Source organism: Pseudopodoces humilis, chromosome 1 (assembly GCF_049639895.1).
Source record: "Pseudopodoces humilis isolate 2021_Gansu_Grassland_sample_001 chromosome 1, ASM4963989v1, whole genome shotgun sequence".
NCBI lineage: Eukaryota > Metazoa > Chordata > Aves > Passeriformes > Paridae > Pseudopodoces > Pseudopodoces humilis.
The window spans coordinates 117061660-117079477 of record NC_142200.1 but is presented as its reverse complement, the minus strand read 5'-3'; the positions used below and the strand labels follow the sequence as shown (position 1 = coordinate 117079477).

General features: G+C 37.7%; 1 protein-coding gene across 2 annotated transcripts in view; it reads right to left on the bottom strand.

The window, feature by feature from the left end:
* ANKRD28 (ankyrin repeat domain 28) overlaps positions 1-17818 on the bottom strand; it is a 120533-nt gene that overhangs the window by 91295 nt on the left and 11420 nt on the right. Inside the window, exon 1 of one of the 2 annotated variants that reach the window (XM_014248545.2) lies at positions 4404-4494. The exons of the other annotated variant lie outside the window; for it this stretch is intronic. Coding sequence (XP_014104020.1) covers positions 4404-4445 — 42 coding nt within the window. The 5' untranslated portion in view covers positions 4446-4494. Of the gene's footprint in view, positions 1-4403; positions 4495-17818 lie in introns of those variants that run through there. 2 annotated transcript variants of the gene reach the window in all.

The following is a 17818-nucleotide window of genomic DNA, read 5'->3' as shown; positions in this document are numbered from 1 at the left end:
GGCCTGGCTGGCTGGAGCTCTGAGCAACCTGGTCTAGTGGGAGGTGTCCCTGCCCATGGAAGGGGTATTGGAACTGGATGAACTCTTAGATCCCTTCCAACTCAAACCATTCTATACAGGGAAAGAGACCAATGGATTCCTCTCTTCTTGGAGAAAATAAGAAAAGTTATTTGGAACACTTCAACAATACTATGAACGATTTTACTCCTGGAAATCAGTGAAAATATAGCCATTTTTCTCCCTGAAAGGACTAACTTAAAGCATACCCCTCAGAAAGGTACAATGTCACAGGTCCTCACTGGGCTTCACCACACAGCAGCAAATCAGGATGCAAAGGTTGACTCCATAGACTGATGGGGGCAGGCAGAGATTCTGCAAACCTCAGCGTGTTCCCTACTAAGGGATGCTTACTTTCAATCTAATTACAGTCCTGTATCAGTAAACTGAAGCACCTCTGGGTTTCGGGGGTTTTGCTGGTTCTACTTTTTTTGTATGTATTTTTGGTTGGATTTTTTTAAGGTTTCTACCAGTTACAGGGTTTTCTAAGTATTAACAAAATTGTTCCGATTCAAGAAGAAAAAACCCCAAATTACTCACGCTAGCTGAAAGTTAGGAACTTCTCATATATTCAAGTGTGTAGCAGTTGCACAGCTTCTCAGTGAAAATTAAGGTTTAAGAGGGTAGGGCAGGGGAGGCAGACAACAAAAAAGCAGTACAATGATAATACCCAGCACTTATGCACATCTTGATCTTCTCAATCATTATGCTACTTGACCCAAATTTATGTGTAAAGTTTACAAATTTCTGGGGCAAGGAGATGCAAAAAGATGCACCTTCTTCCTCAATGATAGCAGAGGAAATTGTAACAAAGAATTACTTACAGAGGAGGCTTTTGAAAATATCAGTCACAGCCCAAAAAAAAAATAGCTACATAAACTGAACAGTTTGGGGAGGTTATTCTAACCATGATCTTAAAAGAGTTCTGTGTGCCATTTCTCTCCTGATCCCGAGCATGAGCTTGGTGATCTATTTAGATGAAATTCTGAACATAATTTACCTTGAAATCCTGGAAAGACATAATCATCCTAACCATATAGTAAACATCACAAACAGAACACCTCTGTGCAAATCATAACAACTACAGAAACATCCAGACAAAACAAAAGAAATATAGTGGAACCATCTGAAGTCCCTACTAGTCTCAACAGGAATGTGTCTTTCAAAAGAGGTCTTTAAGCAAACAATTTTGCTGCAAATGCTGCAAGCATAGTCAGGAGTACCCACAAGCAACACTTACCAACCAAAGACACTCTAAATCTCTTTGAGTTAAGAGTCTTGCTGAACATCACTCACAAGGGAGATGGCTTCCACTGCACTCCAACTGGGGAGCCCCCAGCAGCCAAACCAGGCCCTGTATGGACAGGGCCAGAAGTATTCTGTTTACTGGGGACATGGACTGCCAGGCTGTCCAAGGTCCCAACAGAGACCAGTTCAACAGAGACGAGTGTGAGATCAGCTCTCAGTGGGCTGTGAAAAGCAAACAACTACTACTTACTTCAGTTTTATAAACAGACTTGCCCATATGGAGCTCTAAGACAAATCACAGCTTTTGGGTTTGATTTTGAAAGTCACATGTTTAATCAGCAGAAATGAAGAAAAAAAGGGTTACTGTATAAGCATGAAAGGCTAAGTGAGGTTCATGTCTCACACCACTAAAGCAAAAACTTCCAGCAACTGAAACTACCAATTCATGACAATCTTCCTCATCCAGTACAAGAAAGTTATTGAGGCTGGAGAGAGAAGTACTGAAACCACTTCCTCTTACATCCAGCAACAATTCCTCTGCTTAGAAATCTATCATACTATCATGAACTTTTAGAATGCAAAGTTCTACCAAAATTGTTCTAATATCATTGTTACTGCTCCCAAAATCTGGTGCTTTCAAACCAAGATAATATGAACAATGCACCTTTTCATTATTGGCAAGAAGTATTACTGCTGTTTGTTTCGACATCACAATCTACATGGAGTTGGTACGTGGAACAGGATAAGAACATGCTAAGTGACAACAGCTTCCAATTTTCTAACCTGGTGGTAGCAACACAGGAAAAAAAAACATGTAAGTGCTACTTCTTTCAAAGTAGAAGTCTTCTTCAATAAAGAACCAGCACAGTAAAAAAAAAATAAAATAATTAGAACCCATAAATATGCAGTCTGTTGGTGAAAAATGGCCTTCTCAGCTTTTATTAGCAGTAATAATCTGAAATTATGTACACTAGTTTCTCAGGTAAATTTACTTTTTAAGTCAAGCATTAAAAACTAATACGCTTTTCCAAAAATCTAGAATAATCTACAAATAACCAGTTCTTCCTCAATAGACGAGAAAAAGATGGGATTGACATCTTCTCTAAGCTCTTATGATTTTTTCACTATCACTAAGGTTTCACAGATTTCATAAGGTTCACTAAGGTTTACATAACTTTCCCTCCAAAAGTGTTTCAGCTTAGCAAGAGGAATCAACAAAAAATAGCAGAACAGCTTAAAAGTGTTTTGGCCCACATCAAGAGCAAAGCAACTACTTCTTTGAGACCTATATAAAAAAAATTACAGAAAACCTGTGCAAGTTGGGAAGAACAGTGGCTTCATACCACTAAAGCAGTTATGCAAGCAAACTCTAATTTAGACTTTTGTCAACAGGGAGTACTTTGTTCAGAATCCATGGATACTACACTGGCAATAGTAGCACAGGATAATCTCTAGGGAGATTCTAGTCCTAGGGGAGAGCTTGACAGTAATGCTCTTTTTACAGTCTCAAAACTACTTCTAAGTGTAAAAAGTCTTCATCTATTTTCCCATGCTAGGAGGATGAGAGGAAATAGCTGAACTAGTCTAAACCAGAAAGCAATAGACCAGTCAAGAGTCACTGTCATGGTTAAACAGGAAAACATGCTTCAGTTAAAAAAAATTAAAAATCTGTAATTTCAAGTGAAATGATGAGTTTAGTCTTGAAACTGGGACATATAAAACATAGTTCAGAATCTGAAGCAAAAAATCCGCAATATATAAGAAATGACAGCAAATGCAACTTCAGGTACAAAGCTAAAACACACCTCTGGCACTAAAGCAGTAATGGAAATCTACTTGTGCTCTCCTAAAGGCTTCCATCACCAGTGACCTGCTCTATCAACCTAAACCAATTTTTCTCATGACCTTCTACAATCCAGGTACTATCAAAATAAAAACAGTTAACAAAAAAAGTGCTGCCACAAACCAGATGACCTCATAACAAGTTTACTTGTTAAATTACAGGCATCACATCCTGACAAGGTTCACTCTTTTTTTGTTTATCCATTTTATTTACATGTCAGCATAGGTAGCTACAGTAGTTACCTTTGTCCAAACACACAAAGGACAGAAACACCACACACAAAACATTGGCTCAAGGTACTCGGTGTACTGGTATTGGCTGGGACAGAGGTTAATTTTCTTCACAGTAGTTGAATGGGGCTGTGTTTTGGATTTGTGATGAAAACAATATTAATAACACAGGGTTGTTTTACTTATTGCTGAGCTGTGCTTGAACAGCACCAAGGCCTTTTCTGCTTCTCACAATGCCCCACCAGCAAGCAGGCTGGTGATCTGAAAGCTAGAAGGGACAGAGGTGGGACAGCTGACCCCAACTGACCCAAGAGATATCCCATGCCATATGAGATCACTCAGCATATAAAGATGAGCAATGGTGGACTAAGAGAGGAGTGTTTGCAGTGATGGCATTTGTCTTCCTAAGTCATCATTATGTGTGATGGGGCTCTGCTTTCCTGGAGATGGCTCAACTCCTACCTGCCCATGGAAAACAGTGAATGAGGTGGTGAATGAACTCCTTGTTTTGCTTCGCTTGTATGCAGTTTTTGCTTTCCCTATTGAACTGGCTTTATCTCAACCCACGATTTTTCTCATGTTTATGTTTCTGATTCTCTCCCCCACTGCACTGGTGGGGAATGAGCAAGTGCCTGCATGGGCCTAAGCTGCCCACCAGGATCAAACCAAGCTAGAAAAATGGCAGAATTAAGGTAACATACAGCCTTGATATATCTACCTTGAACAGAATAAAGACAGTGCTTAATTACACATCCCTACTATTTTGAAGTTAGGAGGATAAGTGTTTTTTAATTAAGAAGTTTATCCACATTACCAGCTCTAAACATTTTGGATATTCCTTTATAGATTAGTTCTGTAAGGGGGAATCAATGAAACTTACGTCATAGAACACACGGTGGATTTCATTAAATTTACTTATTTTGCTATTTTAATAAATAACACAAGCAGTTGAAGAACATTAGGAAAACAAGGAAATACACAACAGGAAACAGAGTACTTAATGAAATTATACAGAAGTGTCTTACCCTGTAAAATGCCATGTGACTGTAGTAGCCTTTATGCATCATGAGACAGGAGCACTTATATTGGAGTTGAAATGGCCACAGGCAAAATTAATTCCTAATTTACAGGAAAAAAAATTCAGAACTGAAATTCTCTTTCACTAGGTTTAAATAAAAACCAATATATCACATGCTGGATATATTGTACAGGAACAATTACTGTCACCTCAGAAGCAAATGTTTTAAGTATGCTAAAACTGTTGAGATAGTTTATTGAGGCAAACAAAACCTTAGGTAATTAATTATTTTCTTTTGCAAAATAAGAAGCACAGCTGGCATATTGATAAGCCAGTACTTCAGGACAGAAGAACTGGCAGCATAGTCAGCAACACGTGACATTTCCTGTGCCAGAGAGAAGATCTCTGGAAGCATCAATGTATTTATATAAACAGTTTCAGTCATTACTGCTATTAGGTTTTACTGACGGATTTCCTCTCTGTGGACCAAAACAAGTGAATCATTATTTTCCTCTCCTCTATTACACATCATATTTACAAAGAAAGCCTAGCTTTCACAGATGCCTCCTTTCCACCTGAGGAAGGGCAAAAGGGGAGAGCAGGGAACAAACCTCAAAATATTAAGTTTTCATAATTAAGAGGGGGTATAGAATGCAAATTGCAAGGTAACAACTGGGGTAAGCAGGTACAGAACAATCCCAAATAAGTGTATGATTACAACATTGTTTAGATGAGTCTTAATGATAAATTAATTACTCAGGTCAAAAAACAATCCTCTGTCACCTTTCTAAATTGGGCAGAGTAGCATGTGACATATTCAGCCCCAGCAGAGCTAAGAACAAATAGGCACTACTGCTGTAGTTCCATGTCTCCCCAGTGTTTTCTTTGTGCTGTCACTGCATTTACCTTACTGTCCCATAGGCTGACCTATAGAGAACAACTGGCAGAAAGCTAAAACTGTTTTTTGCTACTTCAGCCGCCAAACTTGCCTGCTGTAAGATCTGCTGAACAACAAGAGAACAGCCAGGAAACTCCCAAGGGAGGGATATGAAGGGAGACTACCTTTTCTAGCAAGAGCTTGTAGTTTGAAGTCTTTTTAAAAACAGCACTTAGGATAAATTTGCTAATCTATGCAGATGTACCCTGGCTACTGGTCTCATCAACAAATCAGACCTTTAATCACATTCCCAAATAGTGCTGTAAAAAGTCTTAAATGTCTTAACTTTCTTAGAAATAAAGTATAATTTCACTGCTCAGTAATTTTTATAGTGCTCAAGTCTGTAAGAATCAGAAGATAAAGAGTATAAACCATCAGTGGCAGTGCATCATCTTTTCTCTAACTTCTGCACCCCACCATCATTTCTGTCCACACACAGTGCCCAGCAGGTCAAGCAGACAGCGCACCTCAGATATGTGAGCTGAAGAGATGTGAGGTCACCCGCAGTATCCCATGACCACCCCACTCCACCTGCAACACTCTCCCCTTAGACACACCAACATCCTTTATCTTACCAAGCAAACTTTTGCATAGATTAGCACAGGGAAATATTTTGAGCACTTGGAATATTGCTCAGAATATTGGTTTAATATACTGAATATTTTTATAAGCTTGTTCATCAAAAGTTACCCTGAAATGTCTAAATGTAGGATTCAAACATTACTTCTATAATACATTTTGATCTGCCATTAGATATTATTTTTTGATCTCAGCATTTTTATACTTGATGTTTATGTTCAGATGTGTGCTTACATTGTATTGTTTTGGATTGAAGATTATTTTCAATCATGAAATCATAGGATGGGTGTGGTTGGAAGGGATCACAATGGGTGATCTGGTCCAACCTCCCTGCTCAAGCAGAGTCATGCTAGAGCACAGGGCACAGGATAGCATCCAGATGATTCTTGAGTATCTCCAGTGACAGAGACTCCGCAATAGTTTACAGAATCCAGAATATCTAAACTGAACAGCAGAATGATGGTGGGGTAGAAAAGCTTAGTTTTAACAGTTATTTTATCCTATTAATTTTCAGTCAGACTTTCCAAGAAGTCATGTTATTCTGAAAAATAATATGGAATATTGTATGCAAATGTACCAGGAGTGTAAAGTAATATTCTAACTTTTTCAGTTTGAAAGAAAGAAAAGAGTGATTAGTGGAAATCACTCTTTAAAACACCAAAACCAAAAACAAGAGCAGCAATACCAAGCCTTGTCACTTGGTGGCAGCACACCAAAGAAAACCAGAACACTTGAGGAAGACCAAAAAATTTCTTTCCTGCTAGCACATGCTACTACTTTAATATCTCTCCTACAGGTGCCAGAATTCCTAGAAGGATCTAGTCACTTCACATATTTAAGGTAAGCACCTAAATTTTTAAGACTGAATTTCACATTCAAGGGGATGCTAAAGGCTCAAAATTAAAAGAGCTTTATTTCAGTCTTTTTGACATGCTTAGAGGTTCACATACCTTCACCAAAATTGCCAGAAATTTGCTAGATAGTGTTCCCAGACAGGTGCAAGGTTGAGCAAGCAAACAGAAGCAATACTACTTGAAAACCTGACATCCCAGCAGTTCCTAATATAAGGTCCCTAAAATAAGGGAGTCTGAGTCAGATACACCATCGATTTGGATTTCATGCCATCAGAAAAGGCCTGACTACACACCAGAAAACTCATTACCATCCTACATCTCTTCCACCAGCTGAAACTCTTGCCAGTGTCACACATGAAAGGCAACACTGCACACAGTAAGTACCCAACAGTGCTATTGTTGTCAGTGACAATGAACGAGAACTGAGAGTCTTTACCCATTTAAATAATTGATGTTAAGCAAAGGTTAGATTTAATTAAATTAGTAATATTTAATAATAATTAAATAATTTAGCAAACACTTTCAGGAAACATTTGAAACTACTACTGAAGCATGAAAGAGATGCAATGAGAACAGAAAGATCTGCTGACTTCTCTGAGTAATGTTGTAGCAAAGGGTCATTTATCAAAGGGGCAACAGGATCGCTATCTTTTCTCTCAAACTGGTCTTCTACACACAGATGTACAAAGACATACAAACTATACAATGTCTTGTTCCTGTAACCACATGATTAACAGCTTTGTTTTGCATTATTTGTAATCTAGATGCCAAATTTACAAATAAAATATTACCATAGGCTATCACATCATTAACACACAAGTTGCAATGACAGTTCTATTTTCTGTACATTAGATCTTTATTAGTATAACTACAAGATTTAAAACACAGTCGTTTCTTAATAACAATCCCATACAAAAGCAACTAGTAAAGTCTTTGTAGCACTGAGGGTATTTTGTACCAAACATAAAATGATATTATCCAAACAATTGATTTCTGGAACAAAGAATTAGAGCTTAAAAGAGCAGAGTATTCATATGCAAGTTTCAGGGAGATAAAGTCATCAGTTTAAGCCAAGCATTAGGAAGTAAGTATGACTTGTACCACAGAAGAGTGACTGCAATAAAAATACTACATAAATTCAAGTAGAGAAGATAAGTTCTCCTTCCTTTCCCCCTACCTAACCAAATAGCTTACTGTTGTCTAATATACATGCAGTCTGGTAGGGCCCTTCAGTTTTATCAGCTTCATTAAAATTGCACTTTCAGTGGGACACTCATGAAACAACAGCCTAATCCAGCATCACAGCAAGAAGATAAAATGGAGACCAAAGGAGAGAGATGAAAGTGAACACAGAAGGCAAGAGAAACACAGCAGTTTGCCATCAGAGGGAGTACGAGCCTTAAATAAGAGTGTTCAGCTTCCACGTGGGGTCAGACACACAGTTCTGTGATTATGAACACCTACACAGATTTAAGGGAGGGCTAGTCCTCAAAATTCTTGTTGAGAAACAGCATATATGTGAAAGAGCTGCAGGAAAACAAAGTTTTTGTTGAAAAACAGAGCTGCTATACTATTTTTACAAGTAGAAAGACATAGCCATGGGACAATGAAAAACAATTTCAAAGTTCTGCCCATGTAACTTACTAATATTAAAAAAAACCAAAAAAGTTAGGAAAATGCACTCCTGATCCATTTTTTCAGTAAACTTACTGCCTTCAAAACAACAAAAAAAAAGCATTCTATATCACAACATGGAACTTGATTCTGGGCCTGACTGAAATGCAAAGGGAAACACTAAACAAATAAGGCACATTTATCAATACATATATCAACCTGCACTTTATCCCAAATTCTCAGCTCCACTTTGGTGCTGTTCAGTACCAAGCGTGCTTTCAACGCACTGCATGCTCCTCAACATTACCTGTAAGAGCAGATCCTCAGCTGAGGCATGGAGAAAAGAGAGGTGAATGATTTTGTGTAAAAAGAAGTAATATTCCACCACTACCACCACCACACACAAGTTTCTAAGATTGCTTTCTTATCCCTGCTCCTAAAGAGAAAAGATAAACCATTCAGCATATTCAAGACTGCCAGACAAGGTCTTGATGAAGCGCTATCAGACCCACTGTGTTTCAGAATGGAAAATGTTTGCCCATTTATCCGTATCCCAAGTTGCAGAATACACTAACTTCCTCATACACTAGGAAAAAACACTTCTCTATATTTCAGAGGTACTGAAAAAGTAGCAGAGTAGGTCTACAGTACCTCAGTGTATTTTCTACATTCAAACAATGGAGCCATTCATTTGCTCATCTTCATTTTTCCTATTTAAAAGTGGTCTCAGCAAAATCAACAGAGGTCTGGCATCTTTTAAAAATAGTGTCAATTACATTTTAGATAGGAGAAAAAACAGACTGCTTCCCTAATTTTAAAAGGAAGGTGAACTAAAACCTGATTGAATCATAACAAAATAACACTCATTGGGGTGGTGAGAGGGAAACACTCTTTTTCACAGGAATTAAAAGCTGGAGGCACATACTTGGTGTTAAGTATGTCGCCTGCTAAGGACAAGTGTAAATGAGTCATACCATCTGTACTCACATTCAAATGATAGTCTGGCAAGATAGCAGGGATAGCACAAAGCAATGACGCTCTGCTCTTAATACTATGGATGCAGTTAAACTGGGAAATAGAGGGAGACTTAGCAGTTAAACTAAGAACTACCTACAGTGACAGGCACTGAACACCTTCTTCTCTGAATTTATAATTATTTGTAGAATGCTACACAGAAATCTGTAGTACAGCGGTACCTACAAGCTCACATATAACAGTTCTGCAGAGGCTGATTAATGCTGTATTTCACATTAATCTCACAGAATAATGCAGAGATGCTCAAAGTATAAATAGATTGGAGCAAGAAGTCATTGTGGAACATCAATAATTCAGAGAGAAGCTATTAAAGATAACAATTTGTTATAGAGACAAGAACAAATGCATTGACTAAGAAAACAACAACATGAAAACAACAGAATCAACACTGGCAAGCAGCCTTCTCAAGCAAGTTGTGCTGAATGGAGTAAAAGCAATAACCACATTGGAAGAAACAAGGGGCTCATAAAGATGCAGTGGGAGACTTATCTCAAAGCAAAGGTGGGGGAAGTCTCATCCAAAGAGGACTTGTGGCAGTATTTGAGGGAACCATCACCATCACCTGGAGCAACATGCCACAGAAAGCTGCTATTCCCAAAACATCGCGTGGGTGGGGGACCCAAACTCATGGAAATCATAACCAAGGCTTATAATGAAACAAATTACTCATACTGGAAAAATGTGCCAAGTTCAGGTTTTTTCAGTATTCTTTTAAAAAGTCCTACAAAGTCAAACTATGTGGAAGGCTGAGGTTACCAACATTATTTCAGTGGTAATAAAAGCAATACATTTTAAAGTACAAAATTAAGCTTTACTTTGGATCTCATGTAATTTAACATATATAGCACCAAACCCTCCATCTTTTACATCTGAGGAGAGTCAGTGGTACCAAATGATGCTGAAGACTGTTTCAATGTAGCATAAACACAGAGTTTATGGTTAAATATAAACTAGAGTACTTATAGGAAGGACTACAAGTTCTTCCCAAAATATTCCTGGATATCTTGGGGGCTGGAAGGAGGAGAACAGACATTCATCTGCTGCTCCAAATCCTTGTGATGATTTGTTTATAACAAGCTTTGAGGAGCATGAAATGTACAAATAATTTAAAATGGTATCTCACTTTCTCCTCGTTTTCATGCCTTCATCTTTAATTATATGAGAAAACTGTTTACGATCTTAAAAAAAGATCACCGATGCACTTACCTTGGTTTACTAACTTGATCCTCTAATTTTTTTGCTGGTTAAAATCAGGCATATTATTTCAGAGCATTCTAGATGTTAAATTAACAGCATTTGCAACTCCCAGCAGGTTTAGCAGCAGCAGATATTCGCAAGGATGTCTGCCCCCAATAATCACAGTTCACAAGTAGGTACACTAACAAAATCAATAACATTAACATACACAAGCAGATGTGAGCTGAGCTGATTTGAGAGGAAGGAGGAGGATTTGAGGGAGTAGGAGGGTGCTATCCCTTACTATTTCCTCAGTGACTACTGTTTACCAAGGACAACCACGTGGAGGAGCTTCACAGACAAACAAAGCAGTAATTCAAGCTGTTTCATTATGAATCAACAGAACTGTCAGAGATCATGGCAAAAGTATTAGACCATTTTTAAATAGAAGTAAATTAAAAAACAGATTTAATAGTTCTCCTGATGTTGAATCTGACTCTGTGATTTACTATTCAGATAAAAGCTTTGAGCTTGAACAGCTCCCTGGCATAAAACAAGAGGTGAAATAATGAACTGACAAGCCTGAAGACATGTGAACCTATAAAATATCCTAAATGACATAAGTGAAAGCACGTGTTGATCCTCTGATGTTCACACCACTGTTAAAAATGAAAAATGATCAAAGCAGAAGAGGAGTAAGTACCCCTAACAAATCCAGAAACCTTTATGTACATGTTATTTCAGCATGTGCACACGTATCATTTCAAACAATAACTACTTATACAAAAAGCTGTATCAACATCAAAAATTCTTATGATATACTTGGAAATTACACACCTTAAAAAGAACAACAAACTATTGCAGCTCATATGTCACTTCATTTTCACTTTTACAATTCTTTAAACACTTCAGAGATAATTTTCAGTTAAAAATTTGAGAAGGCAAAGCAAGCAGAAGATGAATTCTGATCAAACTTAACATCAAAAGGACAGATAGACAATAGCATTGCTCCTCAAGCTGAGGGAAGAAAACTTTACATTTCACACATCTTTTAGCGAGGTAATTATCTGGATAAAAATAAGGTAGGGTGCTATGAGTCACAGCAGTTCATACATAAATCAACCCATTAAGAAACTTCACAACCAGGACAGACCTCTTTAGAACCTACAGTTACTCTTCAGAAACACTGTATATAAGACCAGAAAAGGGTAATGCTTTCCAATCTGAACAGATGCCTGTCACATTCAAAGAGAAATACAAATCAAGAAGTGATGTTCATAGGCATGGAAATCAGAAGAAAGCACAGGTTAGGAGCTATTTGAGTCTATGTTTGTCCATAGCAGGTTACCTCTCCAAGTCTACAGTCCAGCTTCACAGAAACCTCTGTGCTTAAAACACACAAGATGACTGAAGAATTAAAACCCTCAGATTATGACTGTGGAACAGAGACTTTCTAGTATACAGCTGTGACATATTTCAGACCATCTATGAGAAGACAGCAGTTAAAAATGGGTATTGGGTAGAGGGAGAAAAGAACTGCAAACTTTAGGTATCTGCCAAGGCACAAAGATTAGACTTGATCAATATTTATAGGATAGCAGGGTGGCAGTTTGTGAGGTAACCTTTTACCAGCACACCACCTTTAAGAAGCTGTTTCTTGATTCATGGGTTTTAATCATTATTATTTAATTTTCATGCGTATGAATTTTAACATTTCTACTCTACCTCATACAAGGGTAGGAAAAACATGAAGCACTAGGAGTATTTTAGAAAAGTACATATCCATCAGATGGGTATTATCAGAATGATAAAACCTAAATACTATTTCAAACAAAAAAGTATGCATTTGCAAAATTAAGTTACAGGCATAAAAAACAATGCCTACATTCAGCTCATGCACTGACAGGAACAAACCATCGTAAGTAAAAACTCCCTTGGAGTTGTTTCTCCCTCCCTGAAAGGAAAACATTACCTTTAAAAATAATATTTTTAGAAGAATTTTTGAAAGCAAAACCAGAAGTACATCCAAATGGCCTCACTGGATCTTTAATAAGGAAGTGCCATAATACACAGGGAATATCTGTGCATGCAGACATTTCTCTACTCCCAAGGCCAGCATGCAAATAGCAATTGTCTTCCTAACCCTATTGACTAGGCCTTTTAAGAAAATGACTGGAAAACAAAGTAAAATATAGGGAATAAACAGCTCTTTGAATTGATTTAAGAGTTTGCAATTTCACATAAACACTAGCACACATAGGGTGCTGTTGTCTTATCAGCCTTGAGGCTATTGTAACAGGACAAAAACATGTTTTTAAAATGGGACAGAAGAGTCAGAATTCACTTAGAACAGAGGCATTCCACATAGGTGTGTCTGAACAAAGCTTCAGGATTTTAACACAGCTTAATAATACACAGTTTTCATTCCCCAAAATGCAAAACAGTAAAAAAGAACTGGCCTGTAGACTCACAGACACATTTTCACATACAGCTGTAACAGCACTTCACCCTACAAGAGGTGCAAATCAGTCAACTGCAAGTCAAATATTTGAGTGAAAAACAAGTTCTGCATTTTCCAGTTCACTGTAATTCCACAGGAAACACAAAGGGTACTACACCACACTTTTGGACTTTCTTATTCCAAGGAAAAGTCCAGTTGCTTGGACAGGACACACAGCCAAACATCCCCTTTATGGGCACGCTATCAATTGCTTAAATCATGACTGCTGCTTCCACATTAAGGAAAACTGGCGTTCTTACCTGCCATGCACAAGTGCCACAGCAGATTCCACTACATCAGTACAGCCTGCAAAGGGAAGAAAATCAAATACCTTTGACTGCCAGAAGTCAGTCACCTTCTCTATCTGACCTGAGGACTGCTGTATATAAGACTACAGTTTTGAAGTTCATCAAGATCTGGTCATTACAGGAAAAAAAAAAAAAAAAAAGAGTAAACTAAAAAAAAAAAAAAAAAAGAAAAAAAAGAAAAAAAAATAAGTATTGCATTTCAGAGATAGTGAAACACTTCAAGGGACCAGAAACAAGACAGGTTAACTGTTACAGCTAAATCCACTTGCATGATGGACACAGACATTCCCAGGAAAATTAATCCCAACCAAGTAATGCCATCAATCTAAACAGATCACATAAACCAAACTAAGACCTTGCTCAGTTAAAGTGCCATTACACTGACTGAACAGAACTCATTTCCAGAGTGCATTAGCCTACCTACAATTATCTAGGTGCAATGCTCTTAAAAACAAATAAAACAAGTCAGATTTTCTTCTTGACAAACCCAAGAATTGTGGCACATGAAAATTTCAGTTTTTCACTTCTTCAGGGTGAAGATAGGCACCAGATGGGAAAAGACTGTGAGAACACATCTCTTAGAAGAAGACTGTGGGAGCTGGACCGGTTAGGTTAGAGAACACAGAGAGGGGACCTCATCAGTGTTTATAAATATCCTAAAGGTGGGTGCCAAGAGGATGGTGCCAGATTCTTTTCAGTGGTGCTCAGTGACAGGACAAGGAACAGTGTCCATAAACCAAACCACAAGAAGTTTCACCTCAACACAAGGAACAACTCATTTCCATTGAGGTGGCAGAGCACTGGAACAGGCTGCCCAGAGATGTTGTGGAGCCTCCCTCTCTGGAGACACTTAAAACTCACCTGGGTGTGTTTCTGTGTCACCTGCTCTGTGTGACCCTGCCTTGGGAGAGGACTGATCATCTCCATGAAATCTCCAGAGGTTATTTCTAAGCCTAGTGATATGAAGACAACTTTCCAAACAGAGAACAGCAAAATGATGTGCACTAAACAGGATGTAATCTGGCACACCAAAACCAGACACAAAAGAAACCCCCTATAAAATGATTATGCTAGCATCTCTCCACAATAGCAATGCAATGTTGCAGCAATACCTCTCAGTCCTGATGGCTTAAATCCCTCCATAGGGAGAAGACAAGCAAGCTACCACTAAATAAGATCACCAGGTGTAGCAGTCTTCAGAACAGACAGCTGATTGCTTTATTAACACTTTTTCAACTAATCTCTAACTGTTTTCAGAAGAAGGGCAGAACTGGGCAAATCAAAGTGAGTTATCTCAGGTTCTATTTTTGCCTTTTGGATGCACTTAAATAGCACATGACAACCTTTACACTGTATTAATTACTTCAATGCACTAATTACTTTACTTTTATTACTTTTGTTATACTTTTTAATTTGTGATTTTATCAGAGCAGCTAACAAAGACAGAAATAAAATTTCAGGTTGTTTTAATTACATGTGGAACTAATTAAAATCTTCCAAAAATGTCTTGAGTTAAGTAGTCCACAGTGTTTCTTTCATATAACTACAGTTAATGAGCTGAATCAATGACTTGGGATTGGCCACAAAGTCTGTCAAAATTTTAGGATTAGCACAGTTCTATCAGACTTCATACCAGAAGCTTTTCTTTTTCCCAACTTCTTCTGGTTTTTCCAATTAAGAGGAGTAATTGTAAAGAAAATACCATTTGTTCCAGAAGAGGCAACTGTCTAATGCTGCTTTCAAACAGTGAGCTTTCACAAACTCGTTCCAAGTGCTTAGCTCATAACTTCCGTTCGTGAAGCAGTTTGAATTCAATCCTCTGGCAGCAAATATATAATACTTAAGTGTTATTTTTTATAATTCTCTGAAAGCAAGTAGATGCTATACTTAAATCTTAGCAAGTTACATTCATATCTTTTCCTAACGTAATTTTTAAATGAAAAAATTCCCTGTCCTGTTCTCTACGTACTCAAGCTCAAACATTCCCTCGAAGTTCCCACAATCCATGCCAATAAACCACACTGAAAATAGATTAACCTTTTGTCTAGTCTTATCACTGAAAACCTTTGTACAACATAATACAAAAAGCACAACAAAAAGTACCCTGTATCTCCTACAAAACAAGTAACAAAGTACAGAATAATGAGAAATTTGCCATAAATGTAATTCAATTTGCAGCACTGACTCTGATTTTTAAACACTAATAGCTACATAATACAGGTATTCTCAAAACTTTGCATACCTTTAGTAACCTGATTTATTTCAGCACAGCAAAGAAGATTCTGCTATCCTCTCATATTCTGTCCTCTAACCAAGAAAATCTATAATCTGATACTTAGGTAAGATGTTTTAAATATCAAAGTACATTTCTTATTAATGTGTAAATGTCTTAAATTGCAAAGCAAGATGTAACCAGAAGTATGTATTCTATTACCATCTGTTAAAACCAGCTGGGGCAATGTTCTTTATCTCTTCCATGACCCATCCCTCATAACTCTGGGGAATATCTGCTGTTAATGGGCCACCGAATCTCACTGCATGACAGATAAAATTACATCACCCCATTGTGAGATGCTCCACCCAGGGGGAGGAGCCAAACATTCCTACCTGGATATAATTGGAGACTTAGAACACACAATCAGCCTTTCTCCACTAAATTCCCAAAGGAAAACCAGACCCATCTACACCACCACTGGACCTTCAGAGGAAAACTACACCCTTCTACAGGATTCTACTGCTTCAACAGAACCACATCTGTCACTCCAGGAGGACTGCAGCCACCATTTAATCAGACTTCTACCAACACCCTAACAGTATTCTGACTCTGCCAGTGGTTTTTGTACTACTGCATTTTTTTTAATTTTCCTAGTAAACAACTGTTATTCCTATTCCCATATTTTTACCTAAAAGCCCCTTAATTTCAAAATTATAATAATTCAGAGAGGGGCAGGTTTAATTTTTTTCCATTTCACAAGAGGCCCCTGCTTTCCTTAACAGACACCTGTCTTTTCAAACCAAGACAGCAAAACAGTTCTTTATTTAATGTTTGTCATTCTCATTCACTTTCCTCACCCTTCCCCCATTCCAGTGTTCATTTATGCTTTACATGTTTATGTCACCCATCCGGGTTTTGACACCTACTAGAAGCAACATAATACCACCCTCCAGTCCACAGCAGAAACAGCTGACCTATCCAGAAAGGAGCCCCTGAACAGCTGCCTAAGACTTTTGGACAAAATTTTTTAAAAAATTTAAACAGTGTTGATGACCAGTTTCAAGAACCACACTAAAGTAGGTACTGTAACCTAAGGCCTCACAAACATACTGGTGATATGTGGGCAACTGTTTGTTTGGAAACTGTTAAGAACAATTTTATTATACCCTTATTTGCCAAGGTAATTATTCTCAGTGCATTCTCACAGATAAAAGACATGCCAAATTTGTTGGTTTTTTTTTTTTTTTAAATGAAGCTTTATAGTTTTAGCATTGCTTATTCCAGAAAATAAAACCCATCAGATGAATGAATAGCCTCATCCATAAGCTGCTGAATTAAACATTTTTGCAGCACAATCAAACTGAGAAGCAGAATAAAGTAAGGAACAGTCCACCTTGATAAGATTTTCATTAATGGCAATTCAAAACGTTATCTTCTCTAGCTGCTGATAAAAATATTTGCACAATCAGTGTGCTTATGTTGTGGTATTCATACAACTATGAATGAGGTGATATGTGGAATATAAAACACTAATTACAATTTTTTGTTTCCATTTCCTATTGAGCTGAGATGAAAAAAATTCTTCTATTCCAGAAGGCTGCAGTTTACTCTTAGACTCACATGCTTTGTTAATTACTACTTGTAGAGTTTATTTCAACTTAGGCATTTTTCTATAAGTGTATTTTTTTACTAGGTATTTCCCTACCCCCCCTACTGGGGATCTCTGTGAGGAGAGATAGAGGGATCACTAGTCACAAGAGGCATGACTCCAAGCCATCACTGGATGGTGTCCAAGAATTAAAGCTGCACACATAAGAAGCATAAATGTTGAAGAGCCTTTTATCCATACATGTTTCTATGAGAAAAAAGGCTGCAGCAAGTTCAGACTACTTTTGGCATATGGTTTTCAGGTAACTGGACTACCTGAACATGGTCTTATACTTTCACTGTAACCTTTTGAGAAGAGATGGAAGGCAAGAGAAAAATCTTTTTTGTGTCATTTTCAGAGCTCCAGTTGTAAAACTGACTGCCAGAGCATGTGATCAGCCTAAGAGGTGGAAAAAACAACTTTAAAATGCTGCAGGAAAATTGACACACTACTGTCAGATGGGAGATGGAAAAAAGCTGAGGATCCTGAAAGGCAGTGCATGTCGCAAAGATGTTACAGAGGAACTTTTCTTCTTTTGAAATTTTCAGTCAATCTA